The 12,285-nt window shown below is 34.5% G+C and overlaps 1 protein-coding gene across 1 annotated transcript; it reads right to left on the bottom strand.

Moving 5' to 3' along the window:
• Window positions 1-5,822: 5,822 nt before the first annotated feature.
• LOC105964533 (pentatricopeptide repeat-containing protein At4g14050, mitochondrial) lies at window positions 5,823-8,733 on the bottom strand. Its single transcript, XM_088820820.1, has 2 exons — window positions 6,457-8,733; window positions 5,823-6,383 (listed from the first exon to the last, which is right to left on the bottom strand). Exon 1 carries the CDS (start codon window positions 8,354-8,356, stop codon window positions 6,506-6,508), a length of 1,851 nt encoding a protein of 616 aa, XP_088676946.1. The 5' UTR covers window positions 8,357-8,733; the 3' UTR covers window positions 5,823-6,383; window positions 6,457-6,505.
• Window positions 8,734-12,285: the final 3,552 nt, after the last annotated feature.

Genomic DNA, 12,285 nt, shown 5'->3' with positions numbered 1-12,285 from the left:
AAAATGGGTACAAACTGAAGAATATTCCACATAATCTAAAAGAAGATTCATAGTTGAGGGGTGGTTGTAATTACCCAAAAAGGACAGAGTTTTTTTTTGTAATTTGACCCTACCTCAATGGTGGCCGTAATTTACCCTAATAAATTATAGGGGTAATATGCTGTGAGTCTCTCAAACGAAACATAATTTGAACTAAATGACAAGTCCAAATTCATTCATAGTACACCGTAGTATACCATAGTCTACTACAGTATTAAAAACAAAATTAAATTAAAAAATTAAAAAAATTGTAGGTTGAATTAAAAAAAAAAAAAAACCAAAAAACGCGTTGCTTTTGTAATTTTCAATATTATGTAAAAAAAAAGGATTTTTTTTAATAATAGTTTAATCTATAATACAACATAATGTACCATAGTACATCATAGTATTTTTAAAATCTGTTGTATTATTTAACAAAAACGAAAAATTGTTTTTTTCGTAATTTTCAATAAAAAATAAGGAAAAAAAAATAAGTTGTCTATAATAATGTAAAAAATGCTAAAGTGAAAAACAAAAAAAATAAACATGAGTGAAGGGCATTTTTGAAATGAATTTAGTAAAGGATGTGTAACAAATATTAAGTTGAAGTTGTCATTTAGTTCTATTTAGTTTTGTCAGCAGGAACCCATATCTTAAGATTCCTAAATTATAAAGGGTTAAATACAAAAACACCCCATTTACTATGAACTTTGTATCATATACCCCCCTGCACTACATTTAAATACGAAACCCCCCCTCACATTACATATTTTCCAAAATATGACGAAAATACCCCTACTCAAGCATATATATATATATATATATATATATATATATATATATATATATATATATATATATATATATATATATATATATATATACCATTTTCCACTATATATTTTACCATTTTCAGTCAATTTTACTTGGAAAATTTTGGTATTTATATATTTTTCTCCAAAACATCTAATTGCTTAGAATTTTTTAATTTTATGAATAAAACATTTTATTTTTGTCATTTTGAGTTTCTTCATTTTTTTCTCCCTTAAATGTCTTCCGGTAGTTCAAACATCCTAAGATTACAAACATCTTTACAATCCTATGATTGTTGATAATTTGAATTAACGGAAGAAATTTAAGAAAAAAATGAAGAAATTCAAAATGACAAAAAGAAAAGGTTTTATTCAGAAAATTAAAAAAAAAAATCTAAGTAAGTAAATGCTTTGAATAAAAATATCAAAATTTCCCAAGTAAAATTGACCGAAAATGTTAAAAAATATAGTGGAAATGGTTTAAATATACCCTTATATTTATAGGCTTAACAGGGGTATTCTCGTCATATTTTGGGAAAAAATATAACGTTATGGGGTTTTTTGTATTTATGTGTAGTACAGGGGGTATATGATACAAAGACCATAGTAAAGGGGTTTTTTTGTATTTAACCCATATTAATACTATACATAGAGTTTTTATACAACCCCACAGTAAATTGAAAATGATCCTAAAAATATGTCCAAATTGACATATCCGAAGTTTTTCTACTATTTGAGGTTTTGTGCCTTTCACTTATTCACGGGCTAGGCCCGGTCGGTGGCCGTGGCGGCGGCGGAGGTGGACTTCCTGGTCTTCGTGGAGCCTGTATTTGATAATTTTTTTTGGAACCATACTCTGAAATTATAGAAAGAAAGAGTCAAAAAGCCCGTGATGGATTAAATAATATCGATATATATAAACCAACATGTTTGAATTTTTTGGATATATTAAAATGTACAAAGTTTATATGCACTACAAGAAAAAAATGGCATTAGTCCTCTAAAAAGGAGAAAAAATCACATTAGTGACACTGACGCTCAAAATTTTGACAAAATTCGACACCTTGGTGTTGAATTTTAACTTTTTTCACATTTTTCGACAAATACATGTCGAAAAACACAAAAAAAATCGACCTGTATGTGTCGAGAAATGGAGACCGACTTCAAAAACAAAAAAAAAACTTGAAAATCGACTTTCAAGCTAAAAAAAAGACATGGATACCTAACTAAATGGGTTCTCTGTCCGTGTAAATTACCATTTTATTGTCTTGTGACGTCATTTTGCATGATTCTTGAGGTTTTGATTCTTTTTAATTTTGAGGATTTTTTGGGGGTTTTGTGAAGAGGAATGAGGAGGAGGGGGTTTGGGAAGAAGACGGAGAGGGGTGTGAGAGTTGTGTATGGTATTAAAGAAAGAAAATTGAGATTTTTTATATTTGTGTGGTACTGTTTTTCATTAATGGTATTTATGTCAATATCTATTTATTACCTATTTATTATCTATTTTTTGTTTAGGTGGTATTAAAGGGAAAGAAGTGGTATTGGAAATAGCCGCCCTTTATGAAGAATTGAAGAATAAAAATAACACATCCCAAAATGAAGAACCAAATGTAGGATATGTTCAGCGTCGCCGTCGAAGGGCGTTGCCGCCTCGTCCGCCGTCAATTCGTAGAGCACGACAATGGCCTTTTATGGGTGAGTGCACCGTTGCTTTCTTTCTTAGAGGAACAAAAAAGTCGAGAGAGAGGGAAGAATAGAACAAGTTTGAACTAGAAGCCCTATTTTTTTTTTTTTTGATTTTTTTTTATTTATAAAAGGAAACAGAACAGTCCTTGATTGGAAATACCGATTTTTGCCTCAAGGGTTTGATCCGCCTCGGAGTGCCTGAAAGCTCATTAGAAGGCCAAAAATCATTTTTTAAACATTTACATCAAAATAGTAAAGGCTAGGGTTCGCATCTGCCTCGGCTATCGATTAATCGGCCACCTTAACCGTTTTTTAGAACACTGCATGTCATACATATATAAATATCAACAAAAAAATCACCCTCACACACAAATATTCATTTAAAGCCCGGTCTTGTAGATTTTAAACTTCATAAATTTTACCATATCATATATCTCTAAATATTTACATATAACCATGTGGATGTATGTAAAACCTGCATTGAATAGATACATGAGCACAACCGGATATTATCTAATGAAAATCACGAAATGTGGGATATAATAAACCGTGAAAGTACTATATGCAATATACTTATAATCTAATATATACTCCATCCGTCCCATATTATATGTCGTTTTGGATGGTAGTGCGTATATTAAGATACTCAGTAAATATGGATAGATTATACTAAAAATAACATAGTAAAATAGCCTTGTCATTAATTTTTTTTTAATTAACTAATTAAGAGTGTTCGTAGCAGAATTGATAAAAATGCAACTAATCTTTTATTTGAACTCAAAAATGACAAATAATTTAGGACAAATAAAACAACCCAAAAAGACATATATAATACGGGACAGAGGGAGTACGTACCTAGAAATGTTGTTCTTCCTTGAATTAGCGGAAAAACAAGCAACATGAGTAGCACAATAATCACTTTTCTGAACCGTTTCATCATTCCTTCCTTATTAGATGTATATTTAAGTGAGATACACTTTAATTTGCGTCTAATTATCAGAAATTTATAGAACTTGGTCAAATATAAGGAAAGACTGAGATATATTATTTTTTCTTTGTTTTGCAGTTTATTGATTTTTTCCTGCTGACTTCAAAGAGTTAAAAAATGGGTAAATTACAAGCACCCCTGAGGTATGGTCAAATTACAAAACCCCCCCTCTTGTTTGGATAATTACAACCACCCCTCAACTCCTCAAATTTAGTAGAATCTTCGAGATTATATGGAATATTATCACTTTTGTATCTGTTTTATCCCACTCGAACTCTACATTATGAAGCAAGATGATCATAATATGTATTTTTTAGCTTGTATATATCAGATTATGGTGCATCGAAAACTGTAATTTTACACAAAACGAGTACAAACTAGAGCACATTCCACGGAATCTATATGATTATGTTGAATTTGGCACCATAAGGGTGGAGGTGTAAGAAAAAATCATAGTTGAGGGGTAGATGTAATTATTCCAAACAAGAGGGGTTTTTTCGTAAATTAACCATACCTCAGGGGTGTTTGTAATTTACCCTTTAAAAATTTACTAACAATGCAATTCCGCGTGAAAGAAGAATTCTTAGGAGTGCATTCAACTTTTCTACTTGCGTGCAAATATTATTCAACAATATATATATATATATATATATATATATATATATATATATATATATATATATATATATATATATATATATATATATATATAATGGTTTTGATTTCTTTGATGATTTGATTGGATGAGTACGTGATAGTATCAATGTTTGGGTCTATTTGGTCAACTGAGGCATAAGTTCATATACAATTTACTTAACGGTGTTAATAAGGCATCTCTCAAATACAGTAAATTGATAATATTTGATTGGATTATAGTAAATTGGTCGTTTTAAATAATATTTTTGGAGTGCTCCCAAATACAGTGAAAGTGGACTTTTAAGGATTATATTCAATTTAAAAATTGTTTGTTACCAGACAAACTTTAATATTTAATTATTCTTAGGGCAAATTACAGCCGTCCCCTCAGTTATGGTCAAATTGTGAAAACTCCCCTCTTGTTTGGGTACCTACAACTACCCCTCAACTATCTATTATCTTACGAAAAACCCCCTTCATAAGTATATTTAGTAATGTTAAATCGGTAAAATCGAACTGAAATTTCGGTACGCCAACATTTCATACCCGTTTACCGAACTAAATATACGATTTGCTTCGGTAAATAACTGAATTACATAAATTTTATGTAAAAATATTTAAAAAGAGGGGTGGCTATAATTATCCAAACGAGAGGATATTTTAGTAATTTGGCCATACAACAGGGGGTGACCGTAATTTGCTTATTCATTTTGTGAAAGGAAAAAAATTAAATTTAAACCACCAAAAATGAACTATATTGTTAATTTATATGCTTAATACAAATCTATTTTCTTTGTTTATACTGATTAATTGTAACAAATATTATGTTGCAACTTAAGTTCGTGTGTAATATTGTTGTCATTGAATACAATATTATTGTTTCAGTTTCAGACAGTAATATTGCAGGTCAAGACAGTAATATTAGTGAAAAATAGTTTTTAAAAAAAGAAGTTTTCAAACAAAAAGTAAAAAGAATTAAAAAAAAAAAAATCAACGCCGTCACCGGCGGTGGTGGTTAAAATTGGTTAATTGGTGAAATTGGGGTGTAAATCATGAAATTAGAGTTGAATTAGAGTTTCAAGAAGTTGGGGGTAATTTTGGTAAATATGAAAGTATTTTCCTTATTAGCAAATAAGTTTGAATGAGGTTTATATACTTGCAAGATAAAAAAGTAGAATGTCCCTTATTTAATTAAGTGCATTTGCCATTAGGACCGGTCCAGCGTATTTGAGAGCCCGGGGCGAGAATATAAATTGTATCCTTAATAATATGGGGTTTCCGGACAATGCCCCGATTTTTATTTTTTTGGCATACTATGTCTAATGACATAATATAAATAAATATTTATTAATATAAACTTCATTATCAATAAAAGATTGGAAATATTAAAGTACATCTCAACATTTGTTTTGTAAAACAAATGTTAGAGAAATATGTAATAATTTGAATAAAATAAAGATTTTAAATTTTATCTTTTTTGAACTAAGTTTTAATAAGTATAAATAGGAAAACAAAAATTAAAACAATAGAAGAATATTTTTTTAATGCAGTAGAAAAAATAATTTTATTACATTCAAGAAGATAAAATCTTGGGTGTTGATCTCAACATCATGTGTAATGTTCTGAATTTTTTAGCTTGATCCATTGGTCAATCCACCGGCCCTCTGGATACCATCCATTACTTAGGGATGAAAATATATTTTATAACTAACTACAAAGCATTCATTTATTTATTCAGATGTTTCATACAATAGTGACACACTTTTGACACTAAATCTCATCTTTTTTTTGTAATTTAGGCACAGGAGTTCCATGGATATATAGACGCATTGGTCGAACAAGACGAATATTTTCAAATTGAAATATTTGTTTTGATGATTATGGTAGATATGGGTTAATTAGTATTAGGCTATGGTTTAACAAATGTAATAGATTACTTGGACTATGATAATTCCAGGATTACCCACCAACGGTCGCTAACTCGACTCTGTCACACATGGTTAGTATGGTGTGGTTTACGCTTCTCGTATGTTTTGCAAGCTCGTATTATTCAGTGCACCTATATGGTCGGTTTGCTGCGGGTTCCCATTAAGGAAGTCGTTATTCCCAAGGGAGTAGTATTGTGACACACTTCCAAAATCCCAGATGAAATATATATATAATTGCAGGCTACTCGTGTTTCAGTTGCAACAAGCACCGTATTGTCACTTTTCTTGCACAGTTTCCGGCAGAAGTCAGCATGCCTGAAAGACCAATATTACACAAGTATAGTTGCAACTGAAAAAAATAAGCAGCTTATATTTAAATAAAACGTACCATATCACATATACGACACGCTTTCATCATTGAGAAGTCGCATTAATTTTTACCAAAAGTCACGACAAGAGCACGCACCGTCCTTAAAACGATGGAATCTATTCGCATCTCTAACAACGATTTCTCTACCGACAATGCCGCACACCAACTTCAGAACAGTGTGACAATCGCCGCATACACGCAGATTCTTGATTATACGTATAGGCGCGCCGCGAGCAGACTTAAGCAGCCCATAAGCAACAGCCAATCTCTCACTATGCCAAAACAGCTGCCTCTCCTTCTCTTCCTCTCCCATGTGGTGCAAAACCAAAGACGTGTCCGGTTTATAACCTCTCTTCCTCATTTCCGAATCCAACTCATTTAATAAATCCACAATCTCGTTTCTCATAGGATGCTGCATCGTCTCGCCGGCATAAAAAACTTCGTTCTCCTTTCCCAAGTCAACGCAGCTGTATCCAGGCTTCTTCTTCGACTCCATAGCAGTCATCAATCTTCTCACAGTAGACACACTCTCCCACATAGTGGCACTTGCGTAAATTTTAGACATCAATACACACGTCGAGGGGTCTTCTACTCCTAACTGGAGCAAGTGATTTGCAATTCGAACCCCTGTTTCGTTTTTCCCAGCTTGACTACTACAGGCGCTCAATAAAGCAGCCCATGCAGCTTCGTCGGGCTCGAACGGCATTGTGTTTAGCACATTCTCAGCCTCTTCGATATGCCCTGCTCGACTGTAGAGATCCACCAAGCATGTGTAATGCTGGAGAGACGGACTTAACCCGTAATCCGCAATCATGGATTCGAAAATCTGCCTGCCTTTGTCGACTAATCCGACATGACTGCACGCATATATTAGCCCAGTAAATGTCACTTCGTTTGGTCTCGAACCAGCTTTAGTCATGTCGTCGTACAACGACAGTGCTTCGTTTGCTCGCCCGTGCTGTGCCATCCCAACTATAATAGAGGTCCAAGAAACAACATCTCTTTTCCTCAAACTACCGAAAATCTTCTCTGCAGATATTACGTCACTGCATTTAGCATACATATCAATCAATGCGTTACTGACGTATAAGTTGGACTCGTATCCAAAACCTAAGACTAACTTATGAAGTTGCTTTCCGAGTTCTAACATGGCTAAACTAGACGAACCGACAACCAAACTCGAAAGAACAAACGGTTCCTCAATATCGATTCCTTCACTTCTCAGTTGATTAAAAAGCCGAAAGGACTCTGTGCAATGCCCACCTTGCACAAAGCCTGATATCAGAGCTGTCCAAGAGTGAACATTTTTACAAGGCATGTCGTGTAAAAGCTCGAGGGCTTCGTTTTTCCTTCCAATCCTTGCGTACCCGTATACCAAGCTAGTCCAAGAAACCACATTCTTCGACACAATTGAGTGGAATACTTTACTAGCTTGATCGGGCAATCCACATTTTGCATAAAAATCAACTAGGGATGACTTAACAACGTCGTCATCAGAAAAACGCGATAGGACAAACTGGGCATGCAGCTGTTGACCAAGTTTCGAGGCGGCCAAACAAGCGCAAGCCTTAACGAGACTTGCGAAGATGAAATGGTCCGGTTGGAGACCATCCCTAGACAACATACGGGAGAACAAGAAGAGGGTTTGCCGGGGGAAGTTGGCTTGATTGTGCGCGGTGAAAATTGATGCCCAAGAGACTAAATCTCGGTCCGGCATTTCGTCGAACAGTTTGAGGGCGTCTTTCAGATGACCGCATTTGCCATACATGTCTATGAGTGCGTTGGGATAGAGGGGTAGATGATGCTGGTCTAAATCTAAGCCAGTTTTGATGACATAGGCGTGAAGACTCTTGCCTTGGATTGAGAGCCGAAGCTTGCTGCATTGCTTTATTCGCTGCAAAATTTGAAAATGATGCATTCATTCCCGGGGAATTTTGAACGAATGATTTACGGCGAAGGGGCTACTGGATCAAATTGCACTGTCCGTTCTTCACCAAAACCACCGTCGCCACCACTCCACAGCCAAGAAATCACCGCGGCACAAACCTCACGCCACCGTAGGCCGTTGTCACAGCCCCTTGTGCGAATTCTGCCACCCAATCTTTCACTGCCCAAAATACCCCGTAGTCAGCCGCCAAATCCCCGCACAAATTCGCTGATTTCACTTCCGGAAATAGAGAGAGGTTTTATGGGTTTCTTGAATTTTGTGTTAATTTGCCAAAAATCAAAGTAAATTTATAAACTAGGTTATCAAGTTTGTTTGTTGGGTTTCTTAAATTTGTGTTAATTTACCTTAAGGCAGAGAATTTGGAAAAGCCTAGTTGGGGGATAATTACAGTTTTGGTCCCCCAGGTTTGCACGTTTTTCACCTTTGGTCCCCTATTACCGTCGTCAACAAAATATACACTAATGTCGTCACATTTTAACATATTTAGTCCCACCGTCTGTTTGACCGTTAAGAAATAACGGTCAACGGTTGAATTTGGGGTTTTTCTTTGAGAAAATTGCAATAAGACCCCTGTTTCTTTCAAAATATTATAAAAACCCCTAAAATTTTATCCAACCATAATTTAACCCCAATTTCATCAATTAACCAATTTTAACCAATGACCCCGATTTTTCAAAATCGGGTAATCCGACGTTGACTTTCTTTTTAACTTGGTTGACTCTTTTTTCGGTTGATTTTTTTTTTGCCGTTGTTGACTGATGTTGAATGTCATGTTAACAACGTTGACACTTTTTTTTATTGATTTTTATTTAAATTGTTGAGTAGTGGGAATAATATAATTTAAAAAAGAAAGTCAAAGATGATAATCAGCGAGAAAAATAATATCATAAAAGAAGTCAAAATAAAAGAAAAATAGAAATCGTCAACGCAGCTCAATGACGGGAAATTTTTAAGACAAATAAAAAAAGATAATAATTAACGGCCGGTGTTAACCCTAAAAACCGTTACACTAGAGTGTTTATCTCATTTCCAAATTACTCCGTACATGCCTAATTCATCTTCTTCATATTTGTTTTGGGAAGAAATTTGGGATGCATTGGCGGTTCCACGAAAAAAAATGAGGGGAAGAAATTATGAACTTTAGAAAAAAAATTTAAATTGTATTTAGGCCTCAGAATTTTAGATAAAAACTTTGTTAAAAGTTTGTAACTTTAATATTACGATACTAGATATTAATATAATATTATTATTGTGTTATACAATTATAATATTGTGTTGATCGGGAAAAAAAGTCATAGGAAAAAGTTCAAAAAAATCAAGAAAAATAAAAAAGTCAACATTGTTAACCGAGAATACAATGTCGGTGAACAGCGTCAAAAACAGTATTAAAAAAAAATCAATGCCGAAACAAAAAGTTTAAAAAAAAATCAACGGCGGTCAACGGTCAGTGGTAATGGTGGTAAAAATGGGGGTCGTTTGTCAAATTGATTACATGATGAAATTGGGGTTAAATTAGGGTTAAAAAATATTTTAGGGGTTTTTAGAATATTTTAAAAGAATGCAGGGGTCTGAGTGCAATTTTCTCAATGAAAAATCTCAAATTCAGCCCTAATTCAATAGTTGACCATTACTACTTGACGGTCAAACATACGGAGGGACTAAATGTGTTAAAATGTGACAACATTAGTGTGTATTTTGTTGACGGCGGTTAATGGGGGACCAAAAGGGAAAAACGTGCAAACTTGGGGGACCAAAACTGTAATTATCCCGCTTAGTTGGTATTGCCATGTTTTCCTCTCTCACAATGAAGAAGAAAAGGAACACAAGAGAGACTTTTTAAAATAAAATAAAAAAGCCAGGAGAGAGGTGGTGATTGGCTGAAGGAGTTAGTTTTCTTAAGGGTAAATAATAAAATGCACAACAAAACTGACAGGTGTTAGTTTGTCAATCGTTGACCATAAATAATAGGGGTGGTATTGGTACGTTTAGTAGTTCAAGGTGGTGTTTGAGACAAAACTCATAATTCAAGGGTGCAAATTGTACTTTCTCCTATAATTTATTATTTAATCTCGTTATCTCAATCTCATTATGATGTATATCTTTATAGGAAAAAAAAATGACAGTAAATAATTAATTAATTTCGGAGATTAATTATAATTAATAATTTAGTCGGACTTTATTTGATTGTTGGAAAATTCAAAATTATTGGATTTGCCTGAAAAAAAAATGTTATTTTATCATGGTTTATAACTTTATATCATGGTTTTCAGAACGAGATCGGAACAGACTGTTTGACCGGGAACCACCAGCCATTCCGGTCCCATTCAACATAAAAAAATCGGAAAATTCCAATACGTGGTTCACTCAATGAAAACCCGGTTCGACCGGCAAAAATCGGAAAACTCTGAAATCGCTTGATGACCCCGGTTTTAGTCTAAAACGGTGACACGGTGGCCGTGGGTGGATTCGGTCGTGGGTTGCCGGATCTGGGCAAATCATGGCAGAATCGGTTGTGGGTGGTCGGATTCTTGTGGAATCAGTTGTGTGTGGAATTGTGGATATGTTATTTTACTTTTTCCACTTGAAAATCCTCCTTTCAGAGTTACTTAAGTTCCCTATTTAACAAAATTTTCTTCCCAATTTGCTGAAATTTGCTTCCAAAATAGACGAAATTTACTTCCAATTTGCCCTACATTATAATTGGTCATTACCAAACAGAGGAGGTAAGTCATATTCGCCACAACTTAATAAGGAACTCCCCTCTCATATTTGAGACCATCTTTCTTGATCCTCGTAAACGGCTTCAACAACTCGCTTGTAACCACAGTTGTCATGCGCCATCACGGTTACATAGGAATGAATAAAACACAGTCGCCCCCCCCCCCTCCCCTCTCTCTCTCTCTCTCCATTCAATGTTTGTTTCCATCATATTATTTACATTTTTCTCTTGAAGTAATGCTATGTGTCGAAGCTTACATATATATGTCATTAAAATGACCGCTAATTATGCAGTTTTCTTGGCTGTAGAGATAAAACGGAAAACTAGATTTTGCTTTTCTTCTACAATTCGAGAATTAAGAGTAGCATATTACATCGTTATATTATGGCGTGTAACTACATCATCACTCAAAGTTGTTTTTCTAGTAGTGGTTGGGAATGTATCTGAGTTCAAGTTCTTGAGATTGTTAGACAATCAATACACCCGTTATTTTAACTTTCTATTAATGTATGTTTCACTTTAAGACCTCGTTTGGCTGGAGAGATCAACCATGATTAATTAAATGAGTTTTTTGCAAATAACACCCCTGTGAAATCTCGAACGGCTCAAAAACCCCTGTGTTACAAAAAATCACTAAAACCCCCTCATGAACATTAGTCAAATGCACTTTTCCCCCTAGGTCGAGTTCGTGTGTTTCACTCGCGGTTTGTGCGAATGATGATGGGATTTTTTGAAAGGAAAATACATAAATACCCTTCTATCCTTTTCATTAATAATTCAACTTTTAAATGTAAATAGTTTAAATTCTAGGGACCCAGTTGTAATATTTGTAATTTCTTAAAAACCCCAAACCACACACCATGGCAGACAAACACTCGAGGCATTTCTCACCTCGTCTTACAGCCATCTTCTCAGGCAGCTTCTTTCTCCGGCGCCACCCTCACCACCTCCCCAGTTTCAATTTAGAAGTTCTAATTGAAAGTTAATTGAACTTAATTATATTGAAATCCCCAATCCGGAATCTAGGCTTTCAATTCACGATTGCTCAAAATCCTCCGTTGGAAATTGAAGATGACGGCCATGGTTTTCCTGCGAAGATGCTTGCACAAAACCAATGCGGGTGTTTTTCGGGGGCCATGGTTTCTTCGGAGTTTTTGACGAGGGTGGGTTGTGGATGAAG

This window comes from Erythranthe guttata, chromosome 7, assembly GCF_056151865.1.
Source record: "Erythranthe guttata isolate IM_541 chromosome 7, IM_541, whole genome shotgun sequence".
Lineage (NCBI taxonomy): Eukaryota > Viridiplantae > Streptophyta > Magnoliopsida > Lamiales > Phrymaceae > Erythranthe > Erythranthe guttata.
The sequence above is the reverse complement of the archived record's forward strand: the minus strand, read 5'-3'. Positions and strand labels throughout refer to the sequence as shown.

What these genes read in the sequence shown, in the direction of transcription:
- LOC105964533 (XM_088820820.1), bottom strand. Translation starts at nt 8,356, where the DNA reads ATGCATCATTTTCAAATTTTGCAGCGAATAAAGCAATGCAGCAAGCTT.